This window comes from Rhinopithecus roxellana, chromosome 12, assembly GCF_007565055.1.
Source record: "Rhinopithecus roxellana isolate Shanxi Qingling chromosome 12, ASM756505v1, whole genome shotgun sequence".
Taxonomy (NCBI): Eukaryota; Metazoa; Chordata; class Mammalia; order Primates; family Cercopithecidae; genus Rhinopithecus; species Rhinopithecus roxellana.
The window spans coordinates 4,499,045-4,524,249 of record NC_044560.1 but is presented as its reverse complement, the minus strand read 5'-3'; the positions used below and the strand labels follow the sequence as shown (position 1 = coordinate 4,524,249).

Genomic DNA, 25,205 nt, shown 5'->3' with positions numbered 1-25,205 from the left:
CCAATGAGCCTCAGAAACGTCACGCTAAGTGAAAGAAGCCAGACCAAAAAATTACATGCGATTCCATTTCTACGAAATTTCGGGAAAAGGCAAAACCATGCAAAGTGGATCAGAGGTTTGTTGGGGGTGAAAGCAAAGACTGACTACAAATAGGCCCAAGGGAACATTTTGGGGTGATGGGAGTTTCTAAAAGTGGATTATGGTGATGACTACACAACAGTATAAAGATCATCCAAATGTGTACTTACAACGTTTGACTTGTATGACATGTAAATTATCTCATTAAATCTGTATTTTTAAAAAAGAACTGTGCTGTGAAGTCTGACATTTAAAGTAGGATGTCTTAGCCGGGCGTGGTGTTGCATGCCTGTAGTCCTAACTACTCAGGAAGTTGAGGGTAGAAGATTGCTGGACCTAAGGAGTTCAAGGCTGCAGGAAGCTATGATCATGTCACTGCACTCCAGCCTGGGCAACAGAGCAAAGACCCTGTCTTTAAAAAAATTAAAAACTTGCTGGGCACAGTGGCTCACACCTCTAATCCCAGCACTTTGTGAGGCGGAGGTGGGTGGATCACTTGAGGTCAGGAGTCAAGACCAGCCTGGCCAACATGGTGAAACCCTGTCTCTAAGAAAAATTAAAAAATTAGCTGGGTATGGTAACATGTGCCTGTAGTCCCAGCTACTAGGGAGGCTGAAGCAGGAGAATCGCTTGAACCTGGGAGGGGGAGATTGCAGTGAGCCGAGATCGCGCCACTGCCCTCCAGCCTGGAGACAGAGCGAGACTCCATCTCAGCAACAACAAAAAAAGGCCGGGCATGGTGGCTCACGCCTGTAATCTCAGCACTCTGGGAGGCCGAGGCGGGCGGATCACGAGGTCAGGAGTTTGAGACTAGCCTGGCCAAGATGGTGAAACCCCATCTCTACTAAAAATACAAAAATTAGCTGGGCGCGGTGGAAGGTGCCTGTAATTCCAGCTACTTGGGAGGCTGAGGCAGGAAAATTGCTTGAACCCGGGAGGCGGAGGTTGCAGTGAGCTGAGAGCACACCACTGCACTCCAGCCCGGGCGATAGTGCGAGACTCCGTCTCAAAAAAAAAAAAAATCTAAAACTCAAACTTTTGAATAACAATTTCCTCATAGCAAGAAGGGACTCAGTAAGATGAATAGCGCTACTTGGCCACTTTGCAAATATCTTTACTGTCTGGCTTAAGATGGCTGGATTTTCATATCTGCCTCTGCATTTAACCCGGTCTTCTCGCGAGTCACATAGCCTCTGCAAAATGAGAAGGGGTTCAGTGCCATTATCTCCCGGCCTGGGTAAAAGACTCAAGTCCTGGCCCCATCATACTCCGACCAATACATACCACGCCTGCGCTGTCTGCGCCTGGGTCTCTTCACCCGCAGTGAGCGGTCGCACGGCCCCACATCAGGATCGCCCTGAGGCTCAGCCTTTCCCGGCCCCATTCCGAGTGCGCACAGGACTGAATCAGCACGCCAGGCCCCTGCCCCGGAGCGTAAGGCCACGATGCGGAGCCGCACTGTGCACCGCAGTGACCTGAGGAAGGAGCGACGAACGCTGGCGCCAAAGGCGTCCGAGTGCCGGTAAACTGTAAAGCGCGGTCCTGCGTGAGTTGCTATAGCTACGGCTGCGCCAGACGGATAGTTTGCAGGACCGAGGTGCAGGTGGGAGGAGCGGAAAGGTCTGCGCGTGGGCGCGGAGCCCCGAGCCTCGCCGGGGCCATGTCAATCTAGGTGCTCGGCGCTCTACTGATCCGGCCCCCGGGAGTGGGCGGGCACGTTTGACTCGGATGGTCTAACAGGCGTCGGAGAGAGCCAATGGCGTGGCTCACGGCTCCACCCCTTCTATTCGATTGGCCGGCGCAGAAAAGCCGGGCGTGAGGGCCGCAGCCTCTGGAGGGAGCAGCAGCGGGTCTCTCCCTCACTCGCGCTCCGCGCTTCCCAGCTCTTCGGTTCTGCTCTGTTCGCCGCCATGGCCCAGTGAGTGACTCGCCAGGCGCAGCCGGGCTCGGCCTCAGCGGGCGGGGAACTCCTTGGGGGTCGGGATCTCCCTCGTTCTCTTCGACGCCTCCCATCCTGGAGGTCGCCTGAGCTCATTTGGAGTTCCGGGACCCTCGTCCTGCGGCGTCTCGGGCCTGGAGCTCCTTCCCTGCGGGCCCGGCCCCCTGCTCTCCTGGCCGCGCAGGCTCGGGGCGGGGCGGGTCCCTTCGACGGCCAGGGAGGAGGCGCGGCCAGGCCTCGCCGAAGTCTGCAGGGACACCTGCGGGACGCGTGCCAGCCGGAGCCGGGCGCGAGGGCGGGGCTGGGGGCCGCCTGCTCGGCAGAGGCTCTGCAGCGTGCGCGCCCGGCTTCGGGGGGCCCGGAGGCGCGGAGGAAAGTGCAAACTCCCACTTACGGCCAAACGGGGAAGGCCCGGGCCCCTGGGTTTCAGCGCGTCCAGCGGCGCTGACTCTTTCCTTTGTTCTGTTTCTGCCCCTCCAGAGCTGACATCGCGCTGATCGGATTGGCCGTCATGGGCCAGAACTTAATTCTGAACATGAATGACCATGGCTTTGTGGTAAGCTGCGCGGGCGCATTGTCTTCTCTTTGGTTCCCGGGCTAAGAGGCCGGCGATGGGTCTGGGAGCTCACGGGTCTCCTGGCCGCGCTTTGCGAATGCGCTCTGTTGCTGCTCCTGGCTTTTTGTACGGAAAGGAGAAGCACCCTGTAGGCGTGGGCGGGCCGATCCCGACCTTGGTCCGGGGGAGTGTGCCTGTGGGTCCGTGAGGTTCACAGCCCGAATGAACGGATTAGTGTCTAATAGAGACGAAGGGTGCGGGAGGAGAATCCCTGCCGGCTGTGTAGAGCTCTAACTTGATTGCCTGATGAGATCTGGGGAGAGTGAACATGTTTCTTCTAAATGCTAAAGTGGCTTAGACGCCAGGATGATCAGTAGCAACAGACAGAGCCTGTTGAACCGGCCGGTTCCTGGATTTGATTTGGAGTCCTAACAGGTTGGTTGTGGATTCTACCTGATACGCCGGGGGTAGTTGGTCTTCGCCTGGGTTCTCTGCCAGTTTCATTCTACTGAGGTGACATAACTTTACAGTGAGCCTCCCACAGCTTGGGGAGGAAAAGGCAAAGGCAGGTCTGACCTCCGAAGAACTCGGGCTGAATGGAAAGGTCATTGTTACTTGGGCCACAGTCTGAAGGTCTTATGTGTCCTGGATCTCCTACTCAGGCCTTTTGTCCTTCTAGGTCTGTGCTTTTAATAGGACTGTCTCCAAAGTTGATGATTTCTTGGCCAATGAGGCAAAGGGAACCAAAGTGGTGGGTGCTCAGTCCCTGAAAGAGATGGTCTCCAAGCTGAAGAAGCCCCGGCGGATCATCCTTCTGGTGAAGGCTGGGCAAGCTGTGGATGATTTCATCGAAAAATTGGTGAGGCCAGCTCTGCTCTCAGCTGCTACCACGATAACAGCTGGTTTTGGTTTCTTCCTTTCTCCTTTTAACTCCAGAGATATTTTTTTCCAATTTCTGCTAAATTCTGACCAAATGATTGCTTAACTGTTGCAGTGTTGGTTAACTTGATCCGCACTTATGAAGTAACTTTGTGCTTTGGTGGTAGTAATTCTGAGAATACTAACAGACATTTCAATAAAAATTCATTAAGGCAGGGCCCTGTGGCTCAGGCCTGTAATCCCAGCACTTTGGGAGGCTGGTTCAGATGGATCACTTGAGCCCAGGAGTTCGAGACCAGCCTGGGCAACATGGTGAAACCCTGTCTTTACATAAAATAAAAAGAATTAGCTGGGTATGGTGGTGGAAGCTTATGATCCCAGGTTCAAGACCAGCCTGGCCAGCATGGTGAAACCCCATCTCTACTAAAAATATAAAAATTAGCCGGGTGTTATGGTGCACACCTGTAATCCCAGTTACTCGGAAGGCTGAAGAATGAGAATCACTTGAACCTGGGAGGCAGAGGTTACAGTGACCTGAGATCGTGCCACTCCAGTCTGGGCGACAGAGTGAGACTGTGTCTCAAAAAAAATGAAAATAAAGTCAAGATCTTCTTAGGGAATCCTAGGGGAACTGGATGCTTATTTTTGTACCAAACAATTTGTTGGCTTTAGCAGGTGTATCTTTTTTGGAAAAAAAAATGTAGGGGAACCAGTGAAAATAATGTATTTAGATACCCCAAAATAATTCTGTAGTAACAGCTCTGAAAAAACCCAGGGCCTACCCATTTAGAAGAAATGTTTTGCTGTAAGCAGTGCAGTGATACTTCAGGGGAGGCTGAGCATTCCTTTGCTGGAGGAGTGATTTCTAGAGGAGTGACTCCTTTTCTAGAGGAGTGATTCCTTTTCCAGAGGAGTGACTCCTTTTCTAGAGGAGTGGCATCAACGGTGAGGTTGTTTCCACAGGAAGAAGGATTTGTAACCAGTATGCCACTGTTTTTCAAACAAATGACCTAGAAAGGAAGAACGCTGAGTTTAAAAAAAGGATGTAGTAAATTTTTTGTGTGGCAAGCTGCCTGTGCTCAGTTTTAGACAGAGAAAACTGAAAAATGGTGGATTATTCTTCAGTACAGGAAAATACTAAGTAATGTTAACTGGAGCCTTGTAGGGGGAAGATTGAGTAATAAATAATAAAGCCCAGCCTGGTTGGTGTGCTGTAGGTAGATATTCATGTTCAAGGCTCTATCTCTTCCTGATCTCTGAACTGTGGTCATAAAATCATTCATTCATACACTAAACCATTTGATATGTATTCACTGAATCCCCACTCTCTTCTAGACACAGACATTATAGTCAATGTTTAATCTATTTACTTACTTAAAAATAGAAACGGGCCGGGCGCGGTGGCTCAAGCCTGTAATCCCAGCACTTTGGGAGGCCGAGACGGGCGGATTACGAGGTCAGGAGATCGAGACCATCCTGGCTAACACTGTGAAACCCCGTCTCTACTAAAAAATACAGAAAACTAGCCGGGCGAGGTGGCGGGCGCCTGTAGTCCCAGCTACTCGGGAGGCTGAGGCAGGAGAATGGCGTAAACCCGGGAGGCGGAGCTTGCAGTGAGCTGAGATCCGGCCACTGCACTCCAGCCTGGGCGACAGAGCAAGACTCTGTCTCAAAAAAAAAAAAAAAAAAAAATAGAAACGGGGTCTTGCTATGCTGTCCGGGCTGGTCTCAAACTCCTGGGCTCAAGCGATTGGCCTGCCTCAACCTCCCAAAGTGTTGGGATTACAGGTGTGAGCCACTGAGCCTGGTCAGCCCTAAACTTTTAAGTAGAGTCCAACTCTAGTCACAGAGAGGATTATTGAAGATTAGATAGGCTGGGTGCATTGGCCTCCTGCCAAGCCAGGAGGATCTTTTGATTTTGAGCCCAGGAGTTTGAGACTAGCCTGGGTAACGAGACCAGCCTGGGCAACGTAGTGAGACTCCATCTCTACAAAAAAAATTTTTTTTTGAGACGGAGTCTCGCTCTGTCGCCCAAGCTGGAGTGCAGTGGCCGGATCTCAGCTCACTGCAAGCTCCGCCTCCCGGGTTCACGCCATTCTCCTGCCTCAGCCTCCCGAGTAGCTGGGACTACAGGTGCCCGCCACCTCGCCCGGCTAGTTTTTTGTACTTTTTAGTAGAGACGGGGTTTCACCGTGTTAGCCAGGATGGTCTCAATCTCCTGACCTCGTGATCCACCCGCCTCGGCCTCCCAAAGTGCTGGGATTACAGGCTTGAGCCATTGCGCCCGGCCCAAAAAAAATTTTTAAACTAGCTGGGCATTGTGGTTCAAGGAGTTCAAAGTTGCAGTGAGTCATGTTCACACCACTGCAGGAGTTCAGGGTTTCAGTGAGCCATGTTCGCACTTCTGCATTTCAAGCTGGGCAACAGAATGAGACTCTTTTTAGACTGTGTTTATTTGGAATAAATTCTTGTTTTAATTTGCCAAGGTATGTTTCATTTCTGGTCTGTCTTAATGCTGGTGTCTGGTTACAGGTACCGTTGTTGGACACTGGTGACATCATCATTGATGGAGGAAATTCTGAATATAGGGACACCACAGTAAGTGTTCTTTAGTCCAGATTCTTCCAGGTTCTGAGAACATTAAAAAAAAAAAAAAAATGTCAGCATTGCATATGTGACAGTAGGGTGAACTGCCCTGTGGTACTGATTTTTGTGAGATTGCTACTGATATAATAGTTCTCAGCCTTTTTTTCTGTTAAGACACACTTGAGGGCTGGGCGCGGTGGCTCACGCCTGTAATCCCAGCCCTGTGGGAGGCCGAGGGGGGTGGACCATGAGGTCAAGAGATCAAGACCATCCTGGCGAACACAGTGAAAACCCGTCTCTACTAAAAATACAAAAAATTAGCCTGGCATGGTGGCACGCTACTCAGAGGGCTGAGGCAGGAGAATTGCTTGAACCCGGGAGGCAGAAGGTGCAGTGAGCCGAGTTCGTGCCACTGCACTCCAGCCTGGGCAACAAGAGTGAGACTCCATCTGAAAAAAAGACACTTGGTGGGTGAGATTCTCAGTCACACATACAACTCAGAGGATGAATAGTCAGATAGAGTGGGCCGAGAATTATGTTTTAACTCCTCCCCTTCCCCTTCCAAGTAATCCATGATATGTCAGTCTCTAACTGGTTTAGAACCACTCCTCTAATGTATCAAATGCTGAGGGAAGTCCTGTGTGCTCTGAAGTACTGAATGGCATTAAGTTGTATTAAACCTACTCTTAATTGAGTCTTATTCAAGGTCTTTTCCAGTAAAATGCCAATGTGTGTTTGGCTGAATTATTTCACTCTGGGGAAGGGGTGTGTATCTTGAATGTCCACAGTCGTATTGTTTTGTTTCTTAACTTCTACACATAGGGGATTAACTTTTCGGAGTCCTCAGTTATTCCTAATTTCTTGGGTCATTTCCTGTCAAATGTAGGCTCTCCATACCTATCTTCTACTTCCTCTCAGTTATAAGGGAAACTTTTTTTGGGAGCATAATGAAACATGGAAGCATAATGAAATTATTTTTCTGTCCTTCAGAGACGGTGCCGAGACCTCAAGGCCAAGGGAATTTTATTTGTGGGGAGCGGAGTCAGTGGTGGAGAGGAAGGGGCCCGGTATGGCCCATCGCTTATGCCAGGAGGGAACAAAGAAGCATGGTGAGTGCCATCAGCACTGTGTCCATCTCTGTACAAGGGAGCTAGACTTTGAGAACAAATAAGCCAGGAGCAGTTCTGCCACCCTGATCTCTGTGGTGCTCTGAGGGTGAGACGCAGGAGATGCTGGCAATTTCTTTTATCTAGGCACTTTGTTGCTTTGATATAATATATGTGCACAATCCTCTTTTGCCTTTTTTCTTCTGTTATTTCTATCAAGACTGATACCTGAAGTTCTAAATAGGCTTTTTTTTTTCTTGCCCAGGCAGGAGTGCAGTGTGGTGAGATCATAGCTCACTGCAACCCCCGTCTCCTGGGCTCAAGCAATTCTTATGCCTCAGCCTCCCAAGTAGCTGGGACTACAGGCGCATGCCACCATGCCTGGTTAATTTTTTGCCTTTTAGTAGAGACAGGGTTTCACCATGTTACCTTGGGTGGCCTCGAACTCCTGACCTTAGGCGATCTGCCTGCCTTGGCCTCCCAAAGTGCAGGGATTACAGGTGTGAGCCACCATGCTCGGCCTCTAAATAGGCTTTAAGGAAGCAGTTTAGATACTGTTCTGTGCGATGTCCGGATGTAGGAATAAGGTCTGCCTCTTTTAGCTGATGTGTAGCCCAAAAGTAACTTTATGTAATAATCATGGGTAACAGGCTGGGCATAGTGGCCAATGCCTATAATCCCAGCATTTTGGGAAGCTGAGGTGGGAGGATCATTTGAGCCCAGAGTTGAAGATTAGCCTGGACAACATAGCGAGATCTTGTTTCTACAAAAAAAAAAAACAAAAAAAATTTTTTTTTTTTTGGAGTCTCACTCTGTTGCCCAGGCTGGAGTGCAGTGGCGCGCTCTCGGCTCACTGCAAGCTCTGCCTCCCGGGTTCACGCCATACTGCTGCCTCAGCCTTCCGAGTAGCTGGGACTACAGGTGCCCACCACCACGCACAGCTAATTTTTTGTATTTTCGGTAGTGATGGGGTCTTGCCGTGTTAGCCAGGATGGTCTTGATCTCCTGACCTCGTGATCCGCCCAGCCTCGGCCTCCCAAAGTGCTGGGATTACAGGCGTGAGCCACCACGCCTGGCCAACAAAAAATGTTTTAATTAAAACATATAAATTGGCCAGGCTTTGTTGGCCAGGCATGCTGGCTCACGCCTGTAATCCCAGCACTTTGGGAGACTGAGGCTGGCAGATCACCAGGTCAGGAGATCTAGACGATCCTGGCCAACATGGCGAAACGCCATCTCTACTAAAAATACAAAAATTAGCTGGGCGTGGTGGCGTGCACCTGTAGTCCCAGCTACTTGGGAGGCTGAGGCAGGAGAATCGCTCGAACCTAGGAGGCAGAGGTTAGTGAGCTGAGATTGCGCCACTGCACTTCACCCTGGCGACAGAGCGAGACAGAAAACAAAGCAAAAAAAATAATAATAATTATATATATGTGTGTGTGTGTGTGTGTGTATATGTATATATATAATTGTGGGTAATCCGCTTGCCCCGCCTCCCAAAGTGCTGGAATTACAGGCGTGAACCACCATGTCTGGCCTGCAATATGATTCTTTAAGCCTGGGCACGGTGGCTCATGCCTGTAATCCCAGCACTTTGGGAGGCTGAGACGGGAGGATCACTTGAGGTCAGGAGTTCAAGACCAGCCTGGCTAACATGGTGAAACCCCGTCTCTACTAATAATACAAAAATTAGCCGGGCATGGTGGGGGGCACCTGTAATCCCAGCTACCCAGGAGGGTGAGGCACGAGAATCACTTGAACCTGGGAGGTGGAGGTTGCAGTGAGCTGAGATAACACTACTGCACTCCATCATGGGTGACAGAGTGAGACTCGGTCTCAGTAAAAAAGAAAAAATGATTCTTTAAACTACCTTTCTGGTGAATGAGTCTGGGGATTCTCTTCAGTGTGTTATTAATAAAACGCAGAAGTAGAGAGACCTTCCTGCTTCTCAGAAGTTTAAACAGCTGCGTGCGCAGTGGCTTGCACCTGTAGTGCCAGCTATTCAGGAGACTAAGGTGACAGAACTGCTTGAGACCAGGTGTTCAAGGCCAGCCTGGATGACATAGTGAGACCCTGTTTCTTAAGAAAAAAAAAAAAGGTTTGAAAATACCTCAAAGCACCTGCACAGTGAACAGTTAGAAGGGCAACCAGCAGACAGTGCACATAAAAGTATTTGACATACGGAGTTCTCCAGTTGTTTCCATCAGTTCTCTTTCCTCATACTGTGCTGGCAGAAGTGCAAATGGCACCTTTACCTGAAGGACACTGTAAAAGTTCAGTAAAGCTCTGCAGTTTCCAGTGTAGCTATCTTCATCCCTAATCCTAAATGTTAACTTTGCAACCCTGTAAGATTTCATGTCTGCACCAAGAACTTTTGTGAGGAAGCCCTGACTGGCCAATAGGGAGCAGAACAGCAAGGGAAAGCCTCAGGAGTAATACATCCCTGTGCTGAGCTGTGGAAGGAATGAACAGCGGCCTTTCCCTGAATGGTAATATAGCTCTCAAAAACGCTGCCTGAGGCCGGGCGCGGTGGCTCAAGCCTGTAATCCCAGCACTTTGGGAGGCTGAGACGGGCGGATCATGAGGTCAGGAGATCGAGACCATCCTGGCTAATACGGTGAAACCCCGTCTCTACTAAAAAATACAAAAAACTAGCCGGGCGACGAGGCGGGCGCCTGTAGTCCCAGCTACTTGGGAGGCTGAGACAGGAGAATGGCGGGAACCCGGGAGGCGGAGCTTGCAGTGAGCTGAGAGCCGGCCACTGCACTCCAGCCTGGGCGGCAGAGCAAGACTCCGTCTCAAAAAAAAAAAAAAACAAAAAACAAAAAAAAACGCTGCCTGGTTCTTAATCCAAATGTCCAGAACCATTCTGTGCCTGGCAGGACACATCCAGACAAGTAAAAGAGGGTCTCTTCACTTGCTAAAAGCCATTATAAGGAGAAATCAAGAAAAGGGAAAAAATTAAAAGAGGATCTCTAAAGGAACTTTGGTATTGCTTGCTGTTTGCAATCATACCATCTGCTGCTGCTGCAATAGAAGTTTCTGAGCTGGGTGTGATGGCTCATGCCTGTCATCTCAGTGACTCGAGGCTGAAGTGGGAGGAGTGCTGGAGCCCAGGAGTTCAAGACCAGTCCACATCAACATAGGGAGACCCCGTCTCTGCAACAACAACAAAACTTTGCCAGGCATGGTTGCTCATGCCCACGGTCCCAGCCCTTTGGGAAGCTGAAGTGTGAGGATTGCTTGAGGCCAGGAGCTCAACACCATCCTGGGCAACATAGCAAGATCCTGTCCCTACAAAAAAATGTTTTTAATTAGCTGGCTGTGATGGCACACACCTGTAGCCCCACCTACTTGGGAGGCTGAGGCAGGAGGATCATCTAAGTCCAGGAGTTTGAGGCTGCAGGGAGCCGTGATTGCGCCACTGCAGTCCAGCCTGGGCACCAGAGTGAGGCCCTGTCTCTAAGAAGACGTTTCTTCTGGTGCTTTGGCGATGCTTCTGCCCAGCCTGTCTGTAGTCTCAGTCTGATAGTCCAGTCTCTGCTTTGAGAGTCCACCAGGATCTGGAGAACGGCGCCAGTTTCAGTTAAGGGTCTGAAGTTTAGCTTGAGAACTTAGCACATTCATTATCTTTTTTTTTTTTTTTTTTTTTTTTTTTTTTTTGAGACAGAGTCTCGATCTGTCACCCAGCAGGCTGGAGTGCAGTGGTGCCATCTCGACTCACTGCAGCCTCCGCATCCCGGGTTCACTCCATTCTCCTGCTGAGTAGCTGGGACTACAGGCACCTGTCACAACACCCGGCTAATTTTTTGTGTTTTTGGTAGAAATGGGGTTTCGCCATGTTACCCGGGATGGTCTCGATCTCCTGACCTCGTGATCCGCCCGCCTCGGCTTCCCACAGTGCTGGGATTACAGGCGTGAGCCACTGCGCCCGGCCCATTCATTATCTTTTTGTGGGCACTTCCACCTCCCATTAGAAACAAAAAGATGGGCCTGGTGCGGTGGTGGCTTATGCCTGTAATCCTAGCACTTTGGGTATCCATGGTGGGTGGATCACTTGAGCTCAGGAGTTTGAGACCAATCTGGCCAACATGGCAAAACCCCATCTCTACAAAATCCAAAAAAATTAGCTGGGCGTGGTGTCACATACCTGTAGTCTCAGCTACTTAGAGGGCTGAAGCAGGAAGATCACTTGCACCTGGGAGGTTGAGGAGGCTGCAACAAGCTGAGATCACACCACTGCACTCCAGCCTGGGTGACAAAATGAGACCCTGTCTCAAAAAAAAAAAAAAAAAAAAGGGAAAAGATGGGGGTTGGTGTCTATGGGTATATAATTGGGCTCTCATGCCTGTCTCTTCTCATTAGCTGAACCGCACTGTTTCTTTCCACAGGCCCCACATCAAGACCATCTTCCAAGGCATTGCTGCAAAAGTAGGAACTGGAGAACCCTGCTGTGACTGGGCAAGTTCTGGGCTACTCTTCAAAGCCAGTTGGCAACACGAGCATGTCTAAGTGATGAAGTGCGCAGAGAAAGGCCACCATGGTCTCCCAGTGGTTAGCTTGGTGACATAAACATCTCAATCTTTGATTGCTAGCATAGCCAACACCTAGAATGCATGCCTGCTGTTCACATGTTTGTATCTTAACCGACTGTTCATGGCCTTGAGGTTGACATTAAAAGCAGCCTTCTGTAATTCATCTAAAAGATGGATCCCTTAAAAAGGAATAGGATGAAGTGAAGTAAGATTTTTTTTTGAGCCATATTATTTCACGGCCAAAGGAAAGAATGTCAGAAGCAAAAGTGGCGTTTGCTTGCACGGGTGAAAGGCAGAGGACTGAATGTACTGTTGCCGTGTCAAATGTCCTGGCTATGAATGTGGAAAATCCCCCTTCCCATACTGTGGGATTCAGGCATTCTGTGCTTGAACAAAGTCACTTGTGGACTTGCACCCTCACTGAATGCGAAGGAGGCCTAGCCTAGTTCATAGTGCAGTGGCACCATCTCGGCTCACTGCAACCTCTGCCTCCCAGGTTCAAGTGATCCTCCTACCTCAACCTCCTGAGTAGCTGGGACTGTAGGTGCACTGCCACCACGCCTTTCCAATTTTTGTATTTTTTGTAGAGATGGGGTTTCACCATGTCACCCAGGCTGGTCTTGAACTCCTGGACTCTCAAGTCATCTGCCTGCCTTGGCCTCCCAAAGTGCTGAGGTTACAGGCATGAGCCACCATGCCCGGCCTCGTGTTGCCGTTAAAGTGAACTTTATCTCATATTGTAGTTCAGCCCATGCTGTGGAAGGCTCAGGAGACCCGAGTGGCAATTCTGGCTTTTTGTTAACTGTGACATCAGGCAAGCCATGTCCCTTCATGGACCTTAGTTTCTTTATCTGTAAGATACGGGGTTGGACTACATGATCTCCAAGCTCTCTTTAGCTCCTGATTCCCTTTAATTTTATATCAGCAATTTTAATGCTAATTTTCAATTTTATTTTGTATGAGATGAACAGTGAGGTTGAAACAAGGACTCAGGCCTATGAGGAATCCAGGAAGCCTCCCTCCTAGGCCTGCCACTGCTTGGTGGCTTTGGCTACAGCAGCTCACCTGCCCTTACCTTTTCACCAGTGGTCGGCCATTGAGCTCAGTCAGAATCTGCTTAGGGTAGAAAGAGGCTGGTGCTGGGACTGACGCAAAGGGCTGAGTAATCTTCTCATTAGTATGAAGGATTGGAAAGGGACTTCTGTTCCCTGATAGTAGATGACCGTGGTAAAAGGCCGGGCGCAGTGGCTCATGCTTGTGATCCAGCATTTTGGGAGAATCCCTTGAGACCAGGAGTCAAGGCTGCAGTGAGCAGTGATCATACCACTGCACTCCAGCCTGGGTAATAGAGTGAGACCCTGTCTCTTAAACAAAAACAAAAAGATCACTGCAGTAAAAGCGAGTGGTAGCAACTTCTTCTTTTTTTTTTTTTTTTGAAACAGAGTCTTGCTCTGTCATCCAGGCTGGAGTGCAGTGGCGTAATCTCAGCTCACTGCAACTTCCGCCTCCCAGGTTCAAGTGATTCTTATGCCTCAGCCTCCAGTGTAGCTGGGATGACAGGCATGTGCCACCATGCCTGGCTAATTTTTGTATTTTTGGTAGAGATGGGGTTTCACCATGTTGCCCAGGCTGGTCTTGAACTCCTGACTTCAAGTAATTGGCCACCTCGGCCTCCCAAAGTGTTGGGATTATAGGTGTGAGCCATCGCACGCAGCCTGCAACTTCTTTTTATATACACACACTTAGGACAAAGTCATGAAGAGAAGCACCGTCCTTCCTTCTACGTGTGTTGATCAAGCAGGTGCTCCTTAGTTCATGGCTGAAGTGGCAGGAAGGGTAAGGTGAAGTAAGATATTAGTAGCCATGTTACTGCTTGACCAGAGTGTCAAAATCAGAAGTTGGCGGGGGCAGCAATAGAAACATGGACAAGGCCAGGCGTGGTGGCTCATGCCTGGAATCCCAGCACTGTGAGAGGCTGAGGTGAGTGGATTACCTGAGGTCAGCAGTTTGAGACCAGCCTGGCCAGCATGGTGAAACCCCATCTCTACAAAAATACAAAAATTAGCCGAGTGTGGTGGTGTGCTCCTGTAATCCCAGCTCATTGGGAGGCTGAGGCGTTAGAATTGGGTAAACCCAGGAGGCAGAGGTTGTGGTGAGCCAAGATCACACTGCGACACTCCACACTCCAGCCTGGGCGACAGAGTGAGACTCCGTCTCAAAAAAAAAAAGAAACATGGACAGTGGAGTCCTGATGTAAGCGTCAGTCGTATTGGTCCAGGTGCTGACAGCCAGGAGAGAGATTGCCCACGTCATCCAAACACCTGGCCTCCTGGGCAGGTGGGTCCCTGTCGTGGAGCTGGGTGTAGATGACTTGAGAACCTGATGCCATGAACTGTTTGGCTCTCATCACTCCCTTTGTTCCAGTTCCTTAATAACTAAATCATTTGCAGATAATCTGGCTTCCCAGTTTGTAGGGAAGCCAGATTTGATTTGTTTTGATTTGGATTGATTGATAACTAAATCATTTGCAGATAATCTGGCTTCCCCAATCTGTAGGGACAGACTGTGTCGACCAGACTAACATTTGTAACCACGAAGATCCATAGTTAAGGTTCTCATCCTACATTCATAAGCTGGTATTCTGATCTTATATATCTTGCCAGCTTATCAATAAAGAACTGGTCAATGGTGGGGCCTTGGAAGAACTCCTTTCTGGGCTTACAAGGTTGAAACCTTGGATCTAGGGTCATTTTACTTTTCAGTAGCCATTAGAAACAACTACATTTATATTTTGAAAAAACAAAAGTGATTTAATTAGCCAATATATTTTAACCTCTAGTTGCTAGAAAAGTGGTAACTTTGGGAAAAAGAGGACTTTTTTTCTTATAGATAGGGGCTGGGAAGGCGGGGAGTTGCTTTGCTTTGAATGATGAGAAAGACTAGAAAATACAGGCTAGAGAGCCATAGGTATTGAGAGTGAATTCAGGGACTTTGAGGAACCTTGAGAAGAATGAGTCTAGAATTAGTGTTAAATAATACTGTTCTGGATTGAAGCTTGTGTTGAATTGCTATATGCTTCTTGTATCAAAAATACTGTATTCATTTTATTTTATTTTATTTTATTTTATTTTTTTGAGATGGAGTCTCGCTCTGTCACCCAGGCTGGAGTGCAGTGGCCGGATCTCAGCTCACTGCAAGCTCTGCCTCCCAGGTTTACGCCATTCTCCTGCCTCAGCCTCCCCAGTAGCTGGGACTACAGGCGCCCGCCACCTCGCCCAGCTAGTTTTTTGTATTTTTTAGTAGAGACGGGGTTTCACCATGTTAGCCAGGATGGTCTCGATCTCCTGACCTCGTGATCCGCCCGTCTCGGCCTCCCAAAGTGCTGGGATTACAGGCTTGAGCCACCGCGCCCGGCCTGTATTCATTTTATACTTGTTATTTTTTGTGTGGAGAGGTAGCCTTGCCAGGGACGTTGTTGGCGTCAAAGCTGATGTGGACTTCTCTGGTGTGTCGCCTGTCTCTCTGAAGGCCTCTTGGTGCTTGTCTTGACAGGTGGGAGATGAGGGAGCAGGCCACTTCGTAAAGATGGTGCACAACGGGATAGAGTATGGGGACATGCAGCTGATCTGTGAGGCATACCACCTGATGAAAGACGTGCTGGGCATGGCGCAGGACGAGATGGCCCAGGTGAGGCCCTGGCACTGCCTCTGTGTCCATTCTGCAGGGAGTGGTCACTTTGCCATGGACACTGAATCTTTTCTTCATTCCTATCCCCTTGGCCATTCTGGTGGCCTGCATGGACTCAGCCTAATTTAGGGGAAACTGTTAGTAATAGGGCTATACACTATGCTAGTTAGTCACTAAGCAGAAAGTCCCCACAGAGTCTGGGTGGTTATCATCGCCACCGTTTAGTGTAACTGACCTGGTGTCAGGCACTGTGTCACTCCACATACCTGTCTCATTTACTCCACAGTTGTCCCACATGGCAGGTGCAGCAGCAGCTTTCTTTTCTCATCCAGTTGGGATTGGCGTTTTGATAGTTAATCCAAAAAGTCAGTCCAAGTAGGGGCGCCAAAGCATTTCCCCCAACGTTTTATTATGAAAACATTCAAACATGCAGCACAGAAGCTGAGAGTTTTACAGTGAACACCTGGACACACACCGCCTCCTTTCTCCCGCCCACAGCTTCCTGTACGTGCCTTATCAGTGTCTGTCCACCCCTAACCAATTTCATCTCAGTTTTTGGATACATTCAAAGTAAACTACAGGTATCCATACTTTTGTTTTCCCTAAATACTTTAGATGAATGTATCTTTATCATGAGGTAAACATAGATTTTAACTGAAAACACAGGAAAGGACCTTCATTCACCCATCATTTTTTGTAGGGCCAAGGCCTTCTCGTTAAGTATGGTTTGCTGATGCGCTTTCTAGTCATGTCTTACCATCTAGAATTTCTAGTTTCAGTTATTTCCAGTGGGAAATGATTTACAGACACTAGCAAGGCATACAGGATAGAAGCTTTCCAGGTTTTTTGTTGATTTCCTCCTAGTTTTTTATTCGTGTCATCCTCACTTATTTTGACTATTGTTTGTCCCACCGGCTTGCTGTTAATTGTTCTAAAACTTTACCTTAGTTTTCTCTCACAGAAAAAGCGCTTTTCTTTTTGTGTTCATTTTTAATTGGTGTATATAATATTTAATGTGTTCGCTCAGCAAACACACGAGTGCTTTACTCTATGCCAGGCATGATTCTAAATGCTGGGGATATACTAGTGAAGAAAGCAAAGTGCCTGCCCTCCCAGAGCTGGGAAGACAGACAGAAATAAACAAACATTATCAAACTAGTTAGCGATGACTGTGAGAGTGAAGAGTAAACTGGGACGAGATTGGGTGATTGCAGAAGGCTTCTGGGGAGGCGATCGCACAGAGACATAAGTGAAGTGAGGAGCCCTTGACTCTGAGGAGACAACACTTCTGGTGGCCAGAAATTCAGCATAACCAGGTTCAGAGCAAACACAACTGACTCTGGGTTAGCATAAAACTCAACCAGCAGGAGCAGAAGTCCCCAGGCAGACGCGAGCAGAGCCTGCTGGTAACCGTGAGCAGTGGTCAGCATGGACATTGGACAAGGGGCTTCCTTGCACAGCCCTCGTTCCTCTCACATGGTTCTCTCCTGTGTTCTGCACGCAGGCCTTTCAGGATTGGAATAAGACAGAGCTCGACTCATTCCTGATTGAAATCACAGCCAATATACTCAAGTTCCAAGACACCGATGGCAAACACCTGCTGCCAAAGATCAGGGACAGCGCGGGGCAGAAGGGCACGGGGAAGTGGACCGCCATCTCCGCCCTGGAGTACGGTGTACCCGTCACCCTCATTGGTAATGTTACGCTTTTCACTTGGGCCCTTTCGTCCACTACTCTGATCTTGATATCTGGAGGACTGATACAGACTGGTCTTTAGAGAATCTCTTCAGCCCTCTTCAGCTTTCAGAGTGCCTGTTGCTCTTTCTTGTGTTGAAGAAACTGACAGTGTGAGAGAGGCTGACACTGCTTTTGATTCTCTTCTTTGTAGTTCTTATCTTATTCATACAAACGAGGTAAATTCAGAAGTGACTGTCCTTCCTATCCAGTTTTATCTTTGGAATATTTTAGCATTAGTGATGTAATTGTAGTCAGTGATCTAAGATCTTATTTATGAGGCAGGTAACTTCAGTGAAATTTTTCATAGAAAAGTTCATCAATAACAGGGCCAGGCACAGTGGTTCACGCCTGTAATCCCAGCACTTTGGGAGACCAAGGCGGGCGGATCACAAGGTCAGGAGATCGAGACCATCCTGGCTAACACAATGAAATCCCGTCTCTACTAAAAATACAAAAAATTAGCTGGGTGTGGTGGCAGGTGTAGTCTCAGCTACTCGGGAGGCTGAGGCAGGAGAATCACTTGAACCCAGGAGGCAGAGGTTGCAGTGAGCCGAGATGGCACCACTGCATTCCAGCCTAGGTGACAGCGAGACTCCATCTCAGAAAAAAAGAAAAATTAGCCGGGCATGGTGGCATGTGCCTGTAATCCCAGCTACTCAGGAGGTTGAGACATGAGAATCCCTTGAACTCAGGAGGCAGAGGTTGCAGTGAGCAGAGATCGTGCCGCTGCCCTCCAGCCTGGGCATCAGAATGACACTCCATGCCCCCGCCAAAAGAAGTTCATGAATAACATAGGCTTATGTACTCAGAAATTATTAAAATTTTCCTTTTTTCCCCCCAGATATTAAAAAAATAAAAATTACCTATCTATTTGAGTCCTTGTTGTTTTGCCAAGTTCCCCTTCCTCTTTTAGAAGAAAGCCACTATCCTGAAGTTGGTCTGTATCCTGCCCACTTGTTTTTATCTTACATTAATGAGCTAAGCATCAAACTCAGAAAGATAAGGAAATAATAAAAGAAACAGAAAACGAGGGGATGAACAATATCAAAATCCTGGCGGTGGGTGGGGGGTTTGGTTTTTCTGTGTGTGTATGTTTGTTTTTTGAGACAGAGTCTTGCTCTGTCGCCCAGGCTGGAGTTCAGTGGCACGATCTTGGCTCACTGCAACCTCCACCTCTCAGGTTCAAGTGATTCTCCTGCCTCAGCCTCCCGAGTAGCTGGGATTACAGGCATATGCTACCATGCCTGGCTCATTTTTGTGTATTATTAGTGGAGATGGGGTTTCACCATATTGGTCAGGCTGGTCTCGAACTCCTAACCTCAGGGGATCTGCCCACCTCGGGTTCCCAAAGTGCTGGGATTGCAGGCATGATTCACCGTGCCCGGCAAAGTTGGTTCTTTAAGAGTAAAATACATAGACTTCTGGCAGGAATGAAAAGGGAGAATGAAAGATGCCTCTCATGGTTAATGAAAGGCTGATCTTTGCTTCTGGCAGAATGTTCTCACTATATTAAACAGAATTGGGCCAGGCACTGTGGCTCACGCCTGTAATCCCAGCACTTTGGGAGGCTGAGGTGGGCGGATCACGAGGTCAGGAATTTGAGACCAGCCTGACCAACATGGTGAAACCTCATCTCTATTAAAAATACAAAAATTAGGTGGGCGTGGTGTTGCGCGCCTGTAATCCCAGCCAGTCAGGAGGCTGAGGCAGGAGAATCACTTGAACCCGGGAGGGGAATCTGCAATTAGCCGAGATGGCACCACTGCACTCCAGCCTGGGCAACAGAGACTCCACCTCAAAAATAATAAAACAAAATTTTTCCTGTTTGCTCCTCTAGATACAGGTTGCCTTTCTCTCCCTAGACTCTTCTCACCTTTTGACGTCCGTTTATTGTGCCTCGCCTTATTGATGAACTGTGGTGTAAAGCAGAGTCAGGAGGGAAGTCGGTGGTTTCTACAGTTGGGTGCTGTGTAGGAGGAAGTTGGCTGCTTTTAGCAGATCTGAGCCATAACATAGGTGAGGAGGGAGGGGGCCAATAGCTAGGAGCACAGACTCAAGTATATGTGGATGAGGGCCGGGGGCCGGAAGGGGAGGGGTGTGTGGGGATGGCTGGGGGGCAGCCCAGATAAGACTTTCAACACTGGGCACAGGCGGTCTGTGGAGATCCCTGCGTCTCACTTCCCGCAGGGCTGACCAGTGGCCAGAGGTGGGACTGACCAGGCTCAGCCCAGCCAAGTCTCGGAGCAGAGGACACTGAGTGAGGGATCCCCTGGGCCACCCTCACTGGCCTGTGGCTCTCCTGACACCACAAGAGAGGTCCAGGAGCTCTTCTCCTCCTCCTGTGGATCCATATACCCCTTCGCCCAGGGTGGCTGGGCCCACCCCCTGGCTGAGAGCCATCATTATTTGTGAACTAACAGGGAAGTCTTCCAGCTGCCCTCTTCCCCCGTAACAGGAAGGGTTTGCCTCATCACCCGTTGCACCAGTCATCTTACAAAGCTTCCTTCTAGAAATGCTAAGTCATCCTGTGTGTGCATGTGGGCCAGGAGAGAGGTAGCTGCTTTCATGTGTTTTGAGTAGGGTTAGCAATCTCAAGCCATAGCTGCTCCTCTTTCCTGAGAAATACGGTCCTTTGTTAGTTCCCCGAGATTTTACTTCATTTTGTCTGTGGGGGAAAGTGGCTGAAGAGTCATAGATTCTAACAGTAAATTGTCAGGTGAGCAAGTAGGCCTTTTATAAGGCGCGCTTTCGAAAATACTAAATGTCTTAAAGTACCACATTGACTTTTTAATTCAAGTGAAGTGGTGAAACTTTAATGACTACAGCTATACTGAAAATCGTAAAATATAAAAAACCCAGGCCGGGCGCGGTGGCTCAAGCCTGTAATCCCAGCACTTTGGGAGGCTGAGACGGGCGGATCACGAGGTCAGGAGATCGAGACCATCCTGGCGAACACGGTGAAACCCCGTCTCTACTAAAAATACAAAAAACTAGCCGGGCGACGTGGCGGCGCCTGTAGTCCCAGCTACTCGGGAGGCTGAGGCAGGAGAATGGCCTAAACCCAGGAGGCGGAGCTTGCAGTGAGCTGAGATCCGGCCACTGCACTCCAGCCTGGGTGGCAGAGCGAGACTCCGTCTCAAAAAAAAAAAAAAAAAAAAAAAAAAAAACCTAACTTTTTTTGAGAGCTGTCTGTAAATGTGACTTCTCAATGTAAAATCTTAAAAAAAAAAAAAATTAAAGTCCTCTAAATTGAATTTGAAATTTTACTCATGGACCAACACTGAGTATTCTATGGAACAGTGGTTTTTATTTGATTTTCCTGGTTTTAGAGACAGGGTCTCACTCTAGCCCAGGCTGGAGAGCAGTGGTGGGATCATGGCTCACTGTAGCCTTGAACTTCTGGGCCCAAGTGATCCTCCCACCTCAGCCTCCCAACGTGCTGGGATTACAGGTGTGAGCCACCACGCACAGCCATAACAATGGTTTTTATCTCTTCATTTTCACTCAAAACTCCCTTTTGAATGTCACGTTAATCTTTGTGGTTGAATACTCATATTTATATTGGAAGATTGTCTTGGAGTTTTAGTTATCAAATTAACTGTTTAGAGCTTCTTATAAAAGTTGCTTCTGATCCATGTCAACTTTTGTGGCCTAAGGTTGAAACTTTCAGCGCTTTGTATAAACAGACTTTCCTGCTCCATCTTTCATCTGGTTGCTATGTGAACTTTGGTAATTTTCACACGCGCCCATGTGAAAAGACCACCAAACAGGCTTTGTGTAAGCAATAAGGCTTTTTAATCACCTGGATGCAGGTGGGCTGAGTCTGAAAAGAGTCAGCGAAGGGAGAGCAGTGGGGCCGTTTTATAGGATTTGGGTGGGTAGTGGAGCATTACAGTCAAAGGGGGTTTTTCTCTTACGGGCAGGGGCGGGGGTCACAAGGTGCTCAGTGGGGGAGCTTCTGAGCCAGGAGAAGGAGTTTCACAAGGTTCATCGCTCAGTTACGGTGGGGCAGGGACAAATCACAATGGTGGGATGTCACCAGTGAAGGCAGGAACCGGCCATTTTCACTTCTTTTGTGACTCTTCACTTGCTTCAGGCCATCTGGATGTGTTCGTGCAGGTCACAGGGATATGGTGGCTTAGCTTGGGCTCAGAGGCCTGACAGCAATCTGTTTCCTCTTCCTGATCCCCCCTTGTAGGAGAAGCTGTCTTTGCTCGGTGCTTATCATCTCTGAAGGATGAGAGAATTCAAGCTAGCAAAAAGCTGAAGGGTCCCCAGAAGTTCCAGTTTGATGGTGATAAGAAATCATTCCTGGAGGACATTCGGAAGGTGGGACACAGTCCCTGGCAGTGGTCTTTGTTGGTCCCGTGGAAGGCAGTGGGGGTGGGGATTGTCGTGGGAGCACACGCGAGGCCACGGGGTGCCAGGTGGAACGAAGCTCAGCCTTCACTTGGGTCTTGATTTTACAGCTTTTTCCTAGAATCTTGCCCCTTCTGGGGTCTTCACTGCTGATAAGAATAAGACTGGTAGACATAAGGCGGCCACTCTCCTAATGGCGATCCTCATAGGTCTCTGTGTCACTCTTTAGGCCCTCTACGCTTCCAAGATCATCTCTTATGCCCAAGGCTTTATGCTGCTAAGGCAGGCAGCTATCGAGTTTGGCTGGACCCTCAATTATGGTGGCATCGCCCTAATGTGGAGAGGGGGCTGCATCATCAGAAGGTAAGTGAGAGGCAGCCCCAGGGTCCGACGGGAAGGATTCATGCTGCTGTGCAGAAGTGCGATCTTAGGACACTTAGCTTGAGCAGTTTCCAGGGGTGGGCATTTAGCCCCGTCAGTGGACACAGGCAGCAAGATAGGTTTAGATTTTGTGGCTCCCTTCTTCACTATACCTCAGTTGCTCTACCTAGATCGTCCACATTACACCTTTTTTTAAAGTAGTTCTGTGAGAACTGTCATGCCCTCTGGCCTTGCCTCTTGGGACTTTTGCTATGTATTTTCATTGGAAATGTCAAATCATAGAAAACGTAGCATTCCTACACGTGACGTTACATCATTCTCATGCTGGCTGAAGATTCATTTGATGAATCTGATTTTTCTGAAATAGATGATTCTGGTGATTCAGATGATTCTAATATTAGTTCTCTTTAGAAATAACTCCAAGAATAGTTTTCATATTTTATTTTCACATTGAAAATCAGTCAGATTTGCTTCAGCCTCAAAAAGCGTGTTTAAAATTAAATGAGCGCTGGGAGGGAGCTGCACTTTTTATCTAAACAGGAAAAGGGTTAACAGGTAGCTCGAAGAGATAAGAAACGTAACTTTGAACTTCACTAGGGTATACATCGGCTTCCAACTTACTTCCCTGTTAAGAGTTAAGATTCATTGCTTTCGGCCTGATGCGGTGGCTCACACCTGTAATCCCAGCACTTTGGGAGGCTGAGGCAGGCGGATCACAAGGTCAGGAGATCGAGACCATCCTGTGAAACCCTGTCTTTACTAAAGTACAAAAATTAGCTGGGCGTAGTGGTGCGTACCTGTAATCCCAGCTACTCGGGAGGCTGAAGCAGGAGAATCGCTTGAACCTGGGAGGCAGAGGTTGCAGTGAGCCGAGATCATGCCACTGCATTCCAGCCTGGTGACAGAGCAGGACTCCGTCAAAAAAAAAAAAAAAAAAAAAAAAATTCATTGCTTTTTTCTCTCCTCGATTATTTCAGTGTATTCCTAGGAAAGATAAAGGATGCATTTGATGGAAACCCGGAACTTCAGAACCTCCTACTGGACGACTTCTTTAAGTCAGCTATTGAAAACTGCCAGGTACGTAGCCTAGAGCTGGCGCCATGGTTACTCTACCTCCCTGGGGCCATCAGTTGTGTTTTGTTTGTTTGTTTGTTTGTTTTTTGAGACGGAGTCTTGCTCTGTCTCCCAGGCTGGAGTGCAGTGGCGCTACAATCTCCACCTCCTGGGTTCAAGTGATTCTCCTGCCTCAGCCTCCTAAGTAGCTGGGATTACAGGCATGCACCATGCCCGGCTAATTTTTTTTTTTTTGTATTTTTACTAGAGTTGGAGTTTCACCATGTTGGTCAGGCTTGTGTTGAACTCCTGACCTCGTGATCCGCCCGCCTCAGCCTCCCAAAGTGCTGGGATTACAGGCGTGAGCCACCGTGCCCGGCCTCACCATCAGTTTTTCATTTACCCACATTGATGTGAATAAAAATCTGTCAGCGTCACCAGGGGCAGATCACTAACCTCTGGCCATGCATTTTGTGCTCAGGACTCCTGGCGGCGAGCAGTCAGCACTGGGGTCCAGGCTGGCATTCCCATGCCCTGTTTTACTACTGCCCTCTCCTTCTATGACGGGTACAGACATGAGATGCTTCCAGCCAACCTCATCCAGGTAAGCCTGTGGAGCAGGGGTTAACCTGGCTAGCCGCTGGGGGACGTGCGCCATGGACTGTCCTGACCAACCTACTCTCTCGTTTCCTAGGCTCAGCGGGATTACTTCGGGGCTCACACCTATGAACTGTTGGCCAAACCAGGGCAGTTTATCCACACCAACTGGACAGGCCACGGTGGCAGTGTGTCATCCTCGTCATACAATGCCTGATCGTGCTGCTCCTGTCACCCTCCACGATTCCACAGACCAGGACATTCCATGTGCCTCATGGCACTGCCACCTGGCCCTTTGCCCTATTTTCTGTTCAGATCTTTTTTTAAAGTGTTGTAAGAGACTCTTGAGGAAGACAGTTTATTTGCAAAGTAGCTCTGTGAGAGCCACCGTGCCCTCTGCCCTTGCCTCTTGGGACTGACCAGGAGCTGCTCATGTGGGTGAGAGTGGGAACCATCTCCTTGCGGCAGTGGCTTCCTCCTGCCCCATGTGCTGGTGTGGTTCCCATCACGCAGTTGGGAAGGATGTTTGTGCACTCGGATCAACTGGAACCTCTATCATGCGGCTGAATTCCCGTTTCCCTTTACTCAATAAAAGCTACATCAGACTGCTCTTTCTCCAGATTCTTAGTCTCGCCTCGGCCGCATGGAGCCATTATCCCCATTGGCAGAAAGATTTTTCTTTAAAAACAAAGACTAGAATAACACAAGAAACACCACATTCAGGATCATGCTTCACTTGGAGGAGGCAGGCAGGGAGGGCGCACCAGAGGCTTTAATACACTGGGCGTGTTCTCTCTCCAGTTGGGCAGTGGGTACGTGGATGTTCACGGTAACGTGCTTTTTCTTTTGTCTTTTTTTTTTTTGCTCCTGGCAAGCTGTGCGTGACATTCTTTATGCCTTTTTGTATGTCAAATACTTCATAATAAACTTTCTAGAGAATTATGCTTTAATGATGGACTCAGCTTGGTCTGACTGATATCCTTTCCCACACCTGTCTCTACTTGCTTTAAGTCAGGCCCAGGGATTCAGCGTGGGATTTTGAATAATCTAAGCCTAGTAAATCCTTAAACTAGGCCTTTCACTTTTATCTTACTTACTCAGAAAAAATAAACCCTGCCAGCATACTGATATGGTTGTGTGGCCTGGGGCCAATGTAACTGTTCCCCTGCCAGGGTTTGGCTTCATGATGATTTCCCTGGAGTGCTAAGAAAGTCCTAAGAGTTGCCTAAGCGGAGCAAACAGCGCCTGTGCCTCAATCAACAGCTGGTGTCTACAGTATGACCTCACCTCTCAGGGATAATGTGAAGGAGACAGTTTTCATTAAATCACCAACTTTAAAAAAAAAATTTTTTTTTTTTTTTGAGATAGAGTCTTGCTGTGTCTCCCAGGCTGGAGTGCAGTGGTGCGATCTTGGCTCACTGCAAGCTCCACCTCCTGGGTTCACGCCATTCTCCCGCCTCAGCCTCCCGAGTAGCTGGGACTACAGGCGCCCGCCACCTCACCCAGCTAATTTTTTTGTATTTTTAGTAGAGACGGGGGTTTCACCGTGTTAGCCAGGATGGTCTCGATCTCCTGACCTCGTGATCCGCCTGCCTGGGCCTCCCAAAGTATTGGGATTACAGGCGTGAGCCATCATGTTTTAAAATTTTGTTTAGAGATGTGGTCTCGCTACGATGCCCAGGCTGATGTCAAACACCTGGGCTCAAGCGAGC

The 25,205-nt window shown here is 48.7% G+C and overlaps 1 protein-coding gene across 1 annotated transcript; it reads left to right on the top strand.

Annotated features, from left to right (window-relative positions):
* Window positions 1–1,869: 1,869 nt before the first annotated feature.
* Window positions 1,870–24,101, top strand: PGD (phosphogluconate dehydrogenase). The gene is made up of 13 exons (XM_010364166.2): window positions 1,870–1,996; window positions 2,498–2,573; window positions 3,253–3,432; window positions 5,985–6,050; window positions 7,029–7,147; window positions 11,536–11,605; window positions 15,232–15,366; window positions 16,871–17,060; window positions 21,302–21,432; window positions 21,692–21,825; window positions 22,821–22,920; window positions 23,378–23,500; window positions 23,591–24,101. Exons 1-13 carry the CDS (start codon window positions 1,989–1,991, stop codon window positions 23,708–23,710), a joined length of 1,452 nt encoding a protein of 483 aa, XP_010362468.1. The 5' UTR covers window positions 1,870–1,988; the 3' UTR covers window positions 23,711–24,101.
* Window positions 24,102–25,205: the final 1,104 nt, after the last annotated feature.

Coding starts and splice junctions, on each gene's coding strand:
- PGD (XM_010364166.2), top strand. Junction 6,051..7,028: donor CTGAATATAGGGACACCACA/GTAAGTGTTCTT, acceptor TCTGTCCTTCAG/AGACGGTGCCGAGACCTCAA. Junction 23,501..23,590: donor TTCCAGCCAACCTCATCCAG/GTAAGCCTGTGG, acceptor CTCGTTTCCTAG/GCTCAGCGGGATTACTTCGG.